General features: G+C 39.1%; 3 protein-coding genes across 4 annotated transcripts in view; all 3 read left to right on the forward strand.

Annotated features, from left to right (window-relative positions):
* Positions 1-210: 210 nt before the first annotated feature.
* Positions 211-3,001, forward strand: LOC104817326 (protein ABIL1). The gene is made up of 9 exons (XM_010546476.1): positions 211-551; positions 1,037-1,119; positions 1,364-1,514; positions 1,596-1,695; positions 1,785-1,877; positions 1,989-2,073; positions 2,182-2,234; positions 2,329-2,429; positions 2,602-3,001. Exons 1-9 carry the CDS (start codon positions 459-461, stop codon positions 2,752-2,754), a joined length of 912 nt encoding a protein of 303 aa, XP_010544778.1. The 5' UTR covers positions 211-458; the 3' UTR covers positions 2,755-3,001.
* A 1,968-nt stretch (positions 3,002-4,969) lies between these two features.
* On the forward strand, positions 4,970-7,666 carry LOC104817327 (F-box/kelch-repeat protein At3g61590). 2 transcript variants are annotated; one of them, XM_010546478.2, is made up of 2 exons: positions 4,970-5,323; positions 6,236-7,666. In XM_010546478.2, the coding sequence occupies exons 1-2, from the start codon at positions 5,292-5,294 to the stop codon at positions 7,461-7,463; spliced, it is 1,260 nt and encodes a 419-aa protein (XP_010544780.1). In that variant the 5' UTR covers positions 4,970-5,291; the 3' UTR covers positions 7,464-7,666. The 2 variants fall into 2 exon arrangements, with proteins under 2 accessions (XP_010544780.1, XP_010544781.1); XM_010546479.2 differs by lacking the exon at positions 4,970-5,323 and adding an exon at positions 5,353-5,802.
* Positions 7,667-9,693: 2,027 nt separating this feature from the next.
* Positions 9,694-11,665, forward strand: part of LOC104817328 (uncharacterized protein At5g41620) — a 4,244-nt gene continuing 2,272 nt past the window's right edge. The window contains exons 1-3 of the mRNA XM_010546480.1: positions 9,694-10,308; positions 10,593-10,718; positions 10,841-11,660. Coding sequence (XP_010544782.1) covers positions 9,910-10,308; positions 10,593-10,718; positions 10,841-11,660 — 1,345 coding nt within the window. The 5' untranslated portion in view covers positions 9,694-9,909. The remainder of the gene's footprint in view (positions 10,309-10,592; positions 10,719-10,840; positions 11,661-11,665) is intronic.

Raw genomic sequence — 11,665 nt, forward strand, 5'->3', positions numbered from 1 at the left:
TCACACAGAGATTATACAATTCTTTACGATTTTCCGATAATTCAAATTAAACAAAATTTATTTCTGGCGAAAGTTTTATTTTCTTTTTTTTTGGGTGTTATAATTTTATTGAATTCTTTTAAGAAAATCTTGAATTCTTGATATGACCAGTGGTTGTTTCTTTGATTTTTTTTTTTTTGCAATTTTTTAAACATAGTAGTAATTAAAAAAAAAAACTGCTTCTCCCAAAGTCTATGTTCCTTCTCCCACCGGAATCGCTTCTACTTCACTCACCCTTCCTCTCTCTCTTTCTCTCTCACCAGAAATCTAACCTCACAAATCCGAAGAGACATTGATCCAATACCTGATTTCAGAAACGTAAATCGTACAGTGGCTGCTCTGTTGATCCTCGTTTCGACGGTTATTGGAGGGTTGATCTCCGGAGCTTCTATAGCAGACGGCCTAAGAGAATCAAGCATATGGAGTTGGATAAATCGGAGCCGAATAATCCGGCGATGACCTTCGACGAGGTCTCCATGGAGCGAAGCAAGAACTTCGTCAAGGCGTTACAGGTCTTCTGTTTTATAGACATCTCTCTCTCTGGATTTGATTGCCCGCTTTTGGTTTAATTAGATTCCGTCGAAGTTACATCATACGATAGTAGTATCGGTTCCTCGTGACTGGATCATGCTCCTTGTCTGTGCTAGATCTGTGATATCGTCGATGTTGGAATGGTTTGTCTGTATGTCTCGGGGCTCATTTATCGCCTGTAATTTGTTCATCTGCTGCCTTTTCCTGGTCTTTGGTGCGAAAGGGTCGTGTGATCTCGTGGAAGGACTTGACAGTTCTTGCGGATAACTGTCAACTTGTGTAAAGACTGCCAATTTGTTGGGGGTTTTTTGTGATGATTCATTGCTGTTATAGCTTTTAGGAGCCATTTCAAGGTTTAGAATAGTTCTGATCGATCAGTGATGGCAGCATTACATGCTAGTCGAAATGATTTATGAAGATTTGGAATTTGTGTGTGCTCATGTTCTTCTTCGTGGCTATGTTACAGGAGCTCAAAAACTTGAGGCCTCAACTTTACTCCGCGGCAGATTACTGTGAGAAGTCGTATCTTCATAGCGAGCAAAAGCAGATGTAGCTCCTCGTTTTCTTGTGTACCATTCTTGTTGTTTCTTTAGCAGTTTGAATTGCTTATAAGTCTCCCCTTACAACAGATAACTTGGGATTTTAGCTCTCCTGCTCGAGTTTCAGGATTCTAGCTTATCTATCTGTATAAAGTTTCTTGATAATGACCATACAGAAAAAGTCATCAAACTGTGATCAAATGGGTTGCCTTCATTTATTATTTACTTCTTCAGTATAATAACTTTTTTGTTAGGGTACTGGACAATTTGAAAGACTATGCTGTGAAGGCTCTGGTTAATGCTGTCGATCATTTGGGAACTGTAGCCTCCAAGCTAACCGATCTCTTTGAGCAGCAAAATTCGGATATATCAACTATGGAGCTAAGAGTTTCTTGTGTGAATCAGGTAACTGCTTCCCTCTATATGTCTCTATGAATCCTGCTTATGTAGCCCCTTGCCTCAAAGTTGTGTTTTTTTATATGTCAGCAACTTCTTACATGCCGGGTATACAATGATAAAGAGGGTCTCAGACAGCAACAACTGTTGGCATTGATCCCTAGGCATCACAAGCATTACATTCTACCCAGTAAGATCCTTTGTGTGCTGTTGTTAAAATTCCCTACGGCTGCAGTGCACATATGTAATCTCCTCTATCCTTTTTCTGGCTGTTGTTAGATTCTGTCAACAAGAGGGTACACTTCAGTCCTCTCAGACGATCTGACACAATACAAAATCACTATCAAGCTATATCCCGTCTCCAACCTTCAGGTTTGATGCTCCTGCTCTTGGGAATTCTTTTGTTAGCAGGTTTTCCATTTTCTAATTACTGTGAGTGGGAAATTTTAAATTGTTGAATTATGTTTCTTGTGACTCACACAGATGCCCCTGCATCGAAATCACTCTCCTGGCATTTAGGGTCAGATACCAAGTCCACCCTAAAAGGAACAGCAGCTACTGCTCCAAGGTTAGGCCGTCAAGCATTTCTCATGAGTCACTGATGGGTATCTATCTCTGGTTTGTACTGTTTATCGTCAATGTTCTTGAAACTAAAGTTGCTGAAACGCTTTTACAGCCCAAAAGATCCAAAAGCTTTTGCAAAAACTTCTGGGGTGTTCCATCTGTTAGGTGAGGGAAACAAGAACACAAAAAAAAAACACATTTTTATGCATCTAGTCTCTACTATTTTCTCAAACAGAGGGTGATATTCCAATTTATGCAGATGATGAAGAAAGCATAAACAAGAAGCCTTCAGCTGGCTCTCAGCTATCAGGAGGCCCTGCACCCACCAGCATGATGCAGACATATGGTGTTGCCCCAAAGGTGATATCTCCGAAACCAATAAGTTCCATCAATGCATTAGAGAATCCCTTAAAACGCGTTGAGATTGGATGTGAAGTCATTAACCATGCCTATTGCTGGTTTCTGCCAACAGCTTAACCTCAAGGAATGAGTTGTTGAAACTGATCAATGAATAATTATTTTGTTGATGCAGGATATGGAAGTTGCGAAGCCTCTGACAGCACACAAGTCATTTGACAATCCGAGACAAGAGACCATTCACGCCCCTGTCCGCAGCAAAAGCGTATTGTCCGCGTTCTTCGTGAAGCAGAAAACGCCGAAGCTGAAGGCTGCTTATGTCTCCTGAATTCCCTACTCTCCTGGTAAACAAGCATCTGCATGTTCTTTCTGGTCACTAACCCGTTTGGTCTGCCTACTGTTCCATATTTCACCTATCTTTTCTTGTTTAGCATACTGAAAGCGAGCCATAATATGAAAATCCCACGCCCTGTCCGATGTTGTAGTAAAACCAGACAATAAAGAGAACTCTAATGTCCTGCTGTGGATTGCTAAGTGAAAACACGATGACTCTGTGTTCCTAGGAAGGTTTTCCCCTCCCTCTGTCTCCCCTCCCTAGCTGAAAGCCCAAACCCAACGTTGATACCCTAATAATTTAATGGGCCTTAAATCCCGGCCCCAATTCATTCAATTAAGAAATTCAATTTATAATCTTTTTAAGGGTTATTGCTTTGAATGAACTATACAATTTTTTGTGATTTTATTTTGTAATTTAAATATATTTTTAGGGAGAAAAAAATGGTAGCTGTGAGTTTCAAGATTAGTCAGTGGATCCCTAATACTTAGTCATCGTGTTTATACTTTACTTTTTGGTATATGCTCTTATATATATCCCATCACTTTTTTTCATCTTTTTACAGTGTTATAAATTTAAAAAAAATAAATTTAATTAAATTAGCCTTTTTATGAGTTTGGATTCACACTCGTTCGAACGATACGTTAATAATTACTCAAAAAAATTGTTTTAGATAGCCTCCGATTCAAATATATAGTTAGTAATTGGTAGTTTCTTAGAGATTCTTATAGCAAAAATTTAGATATCAATGATCGAATGATAAAATAACAAATCGAGCATAGAATATAGACGACAAATATTTATATACAAAAATATTATGAAAATAAAAAATATATAACTTACTATATAACAAATAGATTGAAAATCAGGATCACTAAAAAAATTTAAAAAAAAAACGTAGAAGATGGTTTCCTCGAGCCTTAAATGAGGCTGAAAATAGGAAGCGTGATTATGTATGTTCATTAACGTACATATAAATAATGAAATGAAGTAAGGAGGGTGAGCAAAATGTCACTGTCTGTTTTGACTCGTGTCTCGATTTCTTGCTCTGTGCCCCTTTTCCCATAACCAGTACACATTAATTGATGTTCTATTTTATTTAACAAAACTCTCCTTAAATTAAAAATTCCACGTATTACAACGTTCCACTATATATTATTATTATTATTATTATTATTAGACCATGATGGCTTTATTTTCAGTAGTATAATAATATATGCTTGTAGACCAATTAATGGACACTAGGCAAAGGGATACTCATGCTTTTAGGGGAAAAGCCTATTTTTTTAAGTACTCATTTATACCTTTTTCTTGTAAATCGTATGGATTTACTCTTACCATGAATTTGAGTCATCATTGGAAAAAAAAATATTCAAACGGATTTTTTCAATTCTCTTAAAAAATATAATTGTACCAAAGATACTGTAAATTTTTTAATTATAAAAAAAAAACATGAATTTGTGTTACTCAACTTTGTTTTGTGTTTTATAATATGAGTTGGACAACGGAATCAAATAAGGGACATATGCTATGCCCATCGTATATAACTAAATATAGGAAAATTGAAATGATTATAGGAATGTGTATAGTTTTGAGATCTATTCACGCCTTTACAACTTAATGCAGCTGGTGACCGCGAAGCCATAAATATTCTGGTTATTATTATTATTATTATTATTATTATTATTATTATTTCATAGAAGCGAATGAGGTAAAGGGAGGGGGCCACTATGAAGCAGTGAAGCCTCAATGAAGGAGAGTAGAACAAACAGGCCTTTCAGTGTTTAAAAAGCAAAGTATAACATATATATATATATATATATATATATTATTCTTATTTTTCAGAAAATAAAAAATATAAGGACAAAAAAGTTAACCATGTGGCACGGCATTTTCGGCAATCCTCCTCTCGTTTCCCAAGTATATACCAAATTTAAAAACAAAGCATATTTAATAATAATAGTAGTAATACTTAATCTAATAATATATGGTTTTGTTTATAATTCTTAAAAACAAAATAAATATAGACGGAAAATTTATTTAAATATACCTCAGCGAAATAGTTTTTTGCAGAACAATATAAATAAATTTTACAATAAACATAACCGTACGAAGAAAAACCTACGGCTATCGTTTAATTAATTATAAGACTGTGTTAGACAGCATTATCGTTTGTTATCATTATATTTTCTTCGTTTGATTATTTTTATAAATTTTCCTTAACTATACCGAATTGAACACAGCGCATTCTCTCTCTCCACAACGTCGCAGCGGCAGAGCTTCTCTCTTTCATTTTCTTGATGAATGGACCGACTTTTTGTTTATTAGCCGAATTCCTGAGAGACCCATTTCATTGTTAACTTCTATTTCTGGGAAAGATCTCATCTTTCGGCCTTTCCACCATCTCTCCGTCTTCTGAAAGGGAGGAGCTACCCACCCACCGCTTGCATTTCCTCGTCAAATACCTCCGTTCGTCTCCAAATTCCCGAAATTCTCCGCCGAATCTCGAGAATTCGGACGAATCCGGGTTGATGCGTTTCTCCAGAGGGAGAATTTGGACAAGGTACGTAGTGAACTGATATGGGCTTTTGTTTTCCTGCCCGTTTCTTCTTTCAGCGTTTGTTTTCGTTTTCACACCCGGCAGTTCGTCGATCCGTTTGGTGTTCGTAATCTGTGATTGCTGGGTTTGGTGTGCTGATGTTGCCGTGGTGCTTTCCAATGTTTGATTGATGTGTGCGTATAGCCTAATACACCTTCTGGAGAGAAAAAAAAAATCTATTTTTGTATACCTAACATCCATTTATTCAATTAATTCTCCGAGAAATCCTGACGTTGAAAGGATGAAACAAGCTCTTTTTGGATTCAGTCTCGAAAATGTAATGCAGTATCTGTAGTGTCTAAATGTTATTTCAGCGTGAAACATGGAAAAGATCGCGTAATAAAAGCCTGAAAATTTCTCTGTTTTCTTAGATTATTTCGGTGTTTGTTTATGGCGTTTACCAGTTTGGCTGTGCATGCCCCATAAGAGAATCTGATCAAAAGGTTCTGTCTTGATAGATTGTGTATTCCTCTCTCTGTTGTAGCGGTTTCCATGTGAACGTTCCTCTGTTGTTCTTGTGAATGTGACTGAAATCGTTCTGAAGGTTTCGTCTTGATCGCCAAGCTTTTTGTTTCTGCCATTACCTTTGAGGTTTCAATGCTGTGATAAAGTGATAATCTTTCTGGTTTTATTGGCGTTATGTTTCCTTCTGAATGTAGTGTCTTTGTGTTTTGTCGCCTGAATCTATTGTCTTTCATGAATGGAAATATTGTACTGTCTGTTGCTGTGTCTTGAAGGAGGTCCATGGTGGTGTCCTTGTAAAGTTGTTGAAGGAAGGATGAATAGGAAAAAGTGTTGAATTTTCAGAAACCTTCTCCGAGATGTCTTGTATCTGTAGTTTAAATGTCGGGTTTTTTCTCCAATGTCGTTTCGTAGGTTGAAAATGGAAGCAGAGACATCATGGGCCAACCATCTTTCCAACTATACGAATGGAGAGATCGTGGAAAATGGCGATTCTTATTCTGAGCAGAGCGATGAAGAAACCAAAGAAAATGCCTCCTTCTCTATGGACTTTCTCCTTCCCGATGATTTGTTGGAAAGGATTTTCTCTTATCTTCCGATTGCAAGCATTTTCAGGGCAGGTTCCGTGTGCAAACGGTGGAACGGGATCGTCACTTCCAGAAGGTTCTTGTGGAGTTTCTCTAACGTTGTTTCCCAGATACCTTGGTACTTCATGTTCATGAGTTCTGATGAACCGTCAGGTTATGCCTATGACCCTGTTCTCAAAAAATGGTACGGCATTGATCTTCCTTGCATCGAGAGATCCAACTGGTTTGTTGCTTCGTCTTCTGGGTTGGTCTGTTTCATGGACAATGACTGTAGAAACAAGATTTATGTCTGTAATCCCATCACCAAACAATGGCGGAGGATTCTTGATCCACCGTGTCCAAAACTGACAGATTACACTGCCCTCGGGATGTCAGTGAACCGAGAGCTGCAGAGTTATTCAGTCTCGGTCGTGAGATCCAAGCAAGTCCCCGGGAATTTCTTCCAATGGGATCTGTCCATTCACATCTATAACTCGGAAACAACGACATGGGGAACATATGTAACAGATGTCCTGTCGGGATGGAGGGGAGGGGACGAGAGCATCATCTGCGATGGAATATTATACTTCTTGATCTACTCAACATTGGGCGGCACGTCTGATCACCGTCATGGCCTGATCACTTTCAACCTATCGAACCGATCTTCCCGTGGAATCTTGATGAGGACCTTCATTCCGATGCCATGCCCTCTGACCTGTGGACGGCTGATGAACCTTAGGGAGAGGCTTGTAATGGTCGGAGGAATCGGGAAAGCAGACAGACCGGATGTAATTAAGGGGATCAGGATCTGGGTTTTGAAGGAGAGACAATGGGAAGAGATTGCTAAAATGCCGCAGAGATTCTTCCAAGGGTTCGGAGAGTTTGACGACGTTTTCGCGAGCGGTGGAACGGACGATCTTGTATACATACAGAGCTATGGAGCGCCAGCGCTTCTGACCTTCGACTTGAACCAGAGGCAATGGAGATGGTCTCAGAAATGTCCTGTCTCGAAGAGGTTCCCTCTTCAACTCTTCACCGGTTTTTGCTTCGACCCCAGACTCGATATCGTTCCGTAGTTTTTTTTTTCCCTCATTCTTATGAGCTCTTGGACAGAAAATGTTACAAAAAGGTCTTCAGAAAATCTCTCCGGCTTTAGTTTCTTTCTTCGAACGCACGTTTGAGTTTTTGTCTTGTCGGAAAGCTCGAAAATATTTTTATTTGCATTTTGGTACTTAAAGGTTTAATATGTTTTCAATCGACCCCCGGAAGTTTATATTTATCAGACAGGTCCTCGATCCACGCCAGAACAGAAAACCGAGGCACTTTGTTTTCGTGTGATCTACTTGCGACCGGTGGAATTCTGAAACCGGGTTGTCTTGTCTTGTTGCTGTCCCTGGAAATTTTATTTTTATTTTTATTTTTTTATGTGAATTAATTGATAGAAGCAACTAATAATAATAATAATATTGGTTGGACCACAGCTACGCTACGCCGGAAGCTGAGTGAGATACGTCATTTTGGGAATGTTTTCTTTTATTTTATAAAGGCATGCCTAATTTCCCATTTCTTAATTCAATAAGCTAATGGAAGTACCTAACTATGACTTGGGTATACATACATACACATATATACACACGTATATGTTTTGAGTAAATGCATGCATGTGCATGGGCTTTGTGTCCAAAGGCCCTATAAAAATATCAAAAACCCATATTTTGTTCGGCTTTGAGGCCCATTTCATAAAAATGCCCCCCCAAGTCCATCATCCGTCATCTGCGCACGAATCTATATATATACACACGAACATATATATATATATATGTATGTATAAAAAAAGATGGGATGGTAAGACTTGTTTCCATTAAATTAATGAGAAAATTGTAACGTTGGGGTCTTTTTTTTTCCGCTGTCAAGTTATAACGTGTAATAAATAATTTCCCACGAGGCATAGCATAGGATTCAAATAATAAAAAAAACATATGGGCATCGTTTTCATGGCACATGTCACTGTACGTTTCATCATCAAAGCCATGTTTGTTTGTCTCTAGACGCAGTCCTTCCCATGGACTTTCACCCTCTTGTGGTCCACCCTAAAACCTAGTTTTTATTTACGGTCCTTTTTCTTCCCCGTAATTTTCAAAAAAAAAAATATGTATGACGTATGTATGTATGTATGTATGTATGTATGTATGTATGTATGTATGTATGTATGTATGTATGTATGTATGTATGTATGTATGTATGTATGTATGTATGTATGTGAAAGGAGAAGCCAAAAGGAAAAGGGGAATCTTTGAAGCAAAATTACTATGGATACGTGAATGTAGATTAGCACGAGTTAATGGCTTTATTGTTTTTTTATCAGTTCGGTTTTCACCTCCCATTTAACACCATAATTACCCTATTAACCTAACCCCTCAATCCCCATATTTTTACTAGCGTTACCGAATGGTTAGTGCTGTTAATCATCACCCTCTTAACTTTTTTTTTACATTTGCTTTATTGACCCAAACCTCTGGTTTTGACATTCATAATTATGTATGTGTATATATATATATTTTGTTTATACATTGGTTTTGATATCTTCACTATATCCCCAAATATAATCTGAATCGTTTTGTGCCTAATTTAAATAGTAGAAAAAAGCCATTCATTAACATTTTTACACGCCATTTATAGTATAAAAATGTATCCTTTTTTTTTTTTTACAGTTCGAATCCAAAAATCTATGGATTTGTTGGGACACGCGTAGAAGCCAAGAGAGTTGCCAACACTCTTTGTCGGGAGCGAGAGATGTTATGGAAATACTTGGATTCTTGGAATATAAAACAAATCGAAGAAACCCTCGTCTTGTGTTTAATTCCATGCATGTCTTTGGCATCCGAATGTACAAAAAAAGTTTTTTTTTTTATGAACGGTCAGGCTGTTGTGGACGAGGTGATTTACAGTGGTTTTGAGGGGCCGATCACAGTAATATTTTAGGGTTTAAACATCTACAGCTTGTTCAAAGACGGGGCCACACATTTCGATTTCAATTTTGCATTTTTTTTTATAATCTATTGGTTCCGTTTGTAATATTGCAAATTCCATATATACACATATAAGCAACCGAAATTATATAGCTGCATTTCACGAATAACACTCGAATAATATATCACCTTGCCATGGAATATGATGAAAAAAAAACAGATGACCTTATTTATGCCTTTATTATATTAATAATAATAATAATAATAATTTTTTTTTTTTAAAGGAAAGTAAGCCCACATTCCATCCGAGATTTTTTTTTGGGGTTAAGAACAGAGACTGGAGATAGAGGCAGAGACTATCCAGTTCCCGACGAACTGCCAGATACAACCAAAAAGATTCGAACTTTTGCTTGTACAGTTCGAACATAAGGGTTGTCCGGGAGGCTCACCCTCTGTTTGGGTTTCGTTGGCTAAAAAGGTCAAATTAGACATAGAAACAAACAGGAAAACAGAGCAAAGTTGGAAAATTCCCGGAGAGAGAGAGAGAGAGAGGATGAGAGAGGAAAAAGTGGGAGAGAGAGATTGTGAAGGAGAGGGAGGAGGAGGAGAAGAAATGGAGAAAAAGTGGAGACATGGTTTGTTGGCGGGCAATAGCTATAAGAGAGGCGGTCCCTCTACTCCTCCACCCATTTGGCGCCTCGAGTTCTCTCCGCCGCCGCGAGCCGGAGCTCCGGCCTCCGTAGAGAGTAAGGAGTTCTTGACGAATCCGGCGGCGGCGGAGGTTTCTGCCCGGAAGCTATGCGCGAATTTGTGGGAAGTCGAGCAATTCCGGCCACCGATCATGCGAAGAGGGCTTCGCAAGATGCGGCGAGTTCGTCGCCGAGATAAGGTTGAAGACGACGAGGCTTCCGATGTGGAACCACCGGATGGTGGACCGCCTCATGATCATCAGGTGCCATTTTCGCCTTACTTTTAAGGAGATAAAAATCGATTTTTTTAATGCTTTGATGGGTTTACGTAGGGTTTAGTCTTGAGGGTTTCGTTCTTTCCATGTAAAGTCGTGATCTTTATTGTCCGGCAATTTCACCGGAAAAATACATTGTTCCTCTCTCCGACAGGAAATACACTGTGTGAAGAATTATGGCTTTTCGATCTGTAACAGAGAATTCTGCAAGTGAACATTATTAGGTTTTCGTTTTGGTTCTGCAGAAATTGCTCTGATTATGTCAATTGCAGGCACTAAGCACGGGTGGCTCGAGGAGACAAATCTCTGCAACACTTGGTCCTAATCATAGACTGGTCCAGACAAGTGGTCACGCCATGGAACCGGTCTCTCGTGCAAGTTACAGCAGCTCATTGGAGGTAAAACCTTGCTCTCCCTCCCACCAAAGTGGCCTCTTTCCTTTTTCTTTTCTCTGAAATCTTGTCTTAGGCTGGGAGTTTGATAAGGTTAGACTGCAATCCTGTGTTGTTTGTGTGTATAGGCTGCAGCCTGTAAGAAGGGGTTTACTCCAACTGATTCTTTGGAGCTCAAGTCCCTGAGCTACGGTCTGAAAACCTCGACGAAGCTTCTCAAGGTGCTAAACCGGATATGGAGCCTCGAAGAACAGAACGCTGCTAATATGTCGTTGGTCAAAGCTCTCAAGACCGAGTTGGATCAATGCAGAGAGGGAATTAAGGAGTTACAGCAAGAGAAACACGGGAATAGAGGTATCGACAAGATAAAGGGGAGTAAGTTCACAAGTAGGAGAATGGAACAAGAGCAGCTCAAAGCTGCGATACAATCAATCAGAGAAGAGTTGGAGGATGAGAGGAAACTAAGAAGACGGTCAGAGAGTTTGCATCGGAAGTTAGGGCGAGAGCTTGGGGAAGTGAAGCATTGTTTCGCGAAAACTTTGAAAGAACTTGAACGGGAGAGAAGAGGGCGAGTTCTTCTGGAAAATCTGTGCGACGAGTTTGCGGAAGCGGTTAAAGACTACGAGGATGATATAAGGCGAACGGGTGGCAAGCTGTCTCCGGTGGTTGAGAGGGAAGATGCTGACAGACTCATTGTCCATGTGGCGGAAGCATGGCTTGACGAGAGATCCCAGATGAAGTTACAGGAAGATAGAGAGGTGGAATCCTTGGGAAAGAACAGCATTTTGGATAAGTTAGGTCTTGATATAGAAACATTTCTCAGAGCTAAACGATACAACGATTCGAGGAAGAAGAAGAAGAAGAGTTACTTGACCGGGTTTGAGAAACGTTGCAGCGAGAGCAAGTCTCGTTCCCTTGACCTGAACAAGGATTCGAGCAGGAGACTAGGGAAA

This window comes from Tarenaya hassleriana, unplaced genomic scaffold, assembly GCF_000463585.1.
Source record: "Tarenaya hassleriana unplaced genomic scaffold, ASM46358v1 Cleome27, whole genome shotgun sequence".
Lineage (NCBI taxonomy): Eukaryota > Viridiplantae > Streptophyta > Magnoliopsida > Brassicales > Cleomaceae > Tarenaya > Tarenaya hassleriana.

What these genes read in the sequence shown, in the direction of transcription:
- LOC104817326 (XM_010546476.1), top strand. Translation starts at nt 459, where the DNA reads ATGGAGTTGGATAAATCGGAGCCGAATAATCCGGCGATGACCTTCGAC. An exon ending in ACTTCGTCAAGGCGTTACAG is followed by an intron (nt 552 to 1,036) that starts GTCTTCTGTTTT and finishes GCTATGTTACAG; the next exon opens with GAGCTCAAAAACTTGAGGCC. An exon ending in ATCCCGTCTCCAACCTTCAG is followed by an intron (nt 1,878 to 1,988) that starts GTTTGATGCTCC and finishes TGACTCACACAG; the next exon opens with ATGCCCCTGCATCGAAATCA.
- LOC104817327 (XM_010546478.2), top strand. Translation starts at nt 5,292, where the DNA reads ATGCGTTTCTCCAGAGGGAGAATTTGGACAAG. An exon ending in AGAGGGAGAATTTGGACAAG is followed by an intron (nt 5,324 to 6,235) that starts GTACGTAGTGAA and finishes GTCGTTTCGTAG; the next exon opens with GTTGAAAATGGAAGCAGAGA.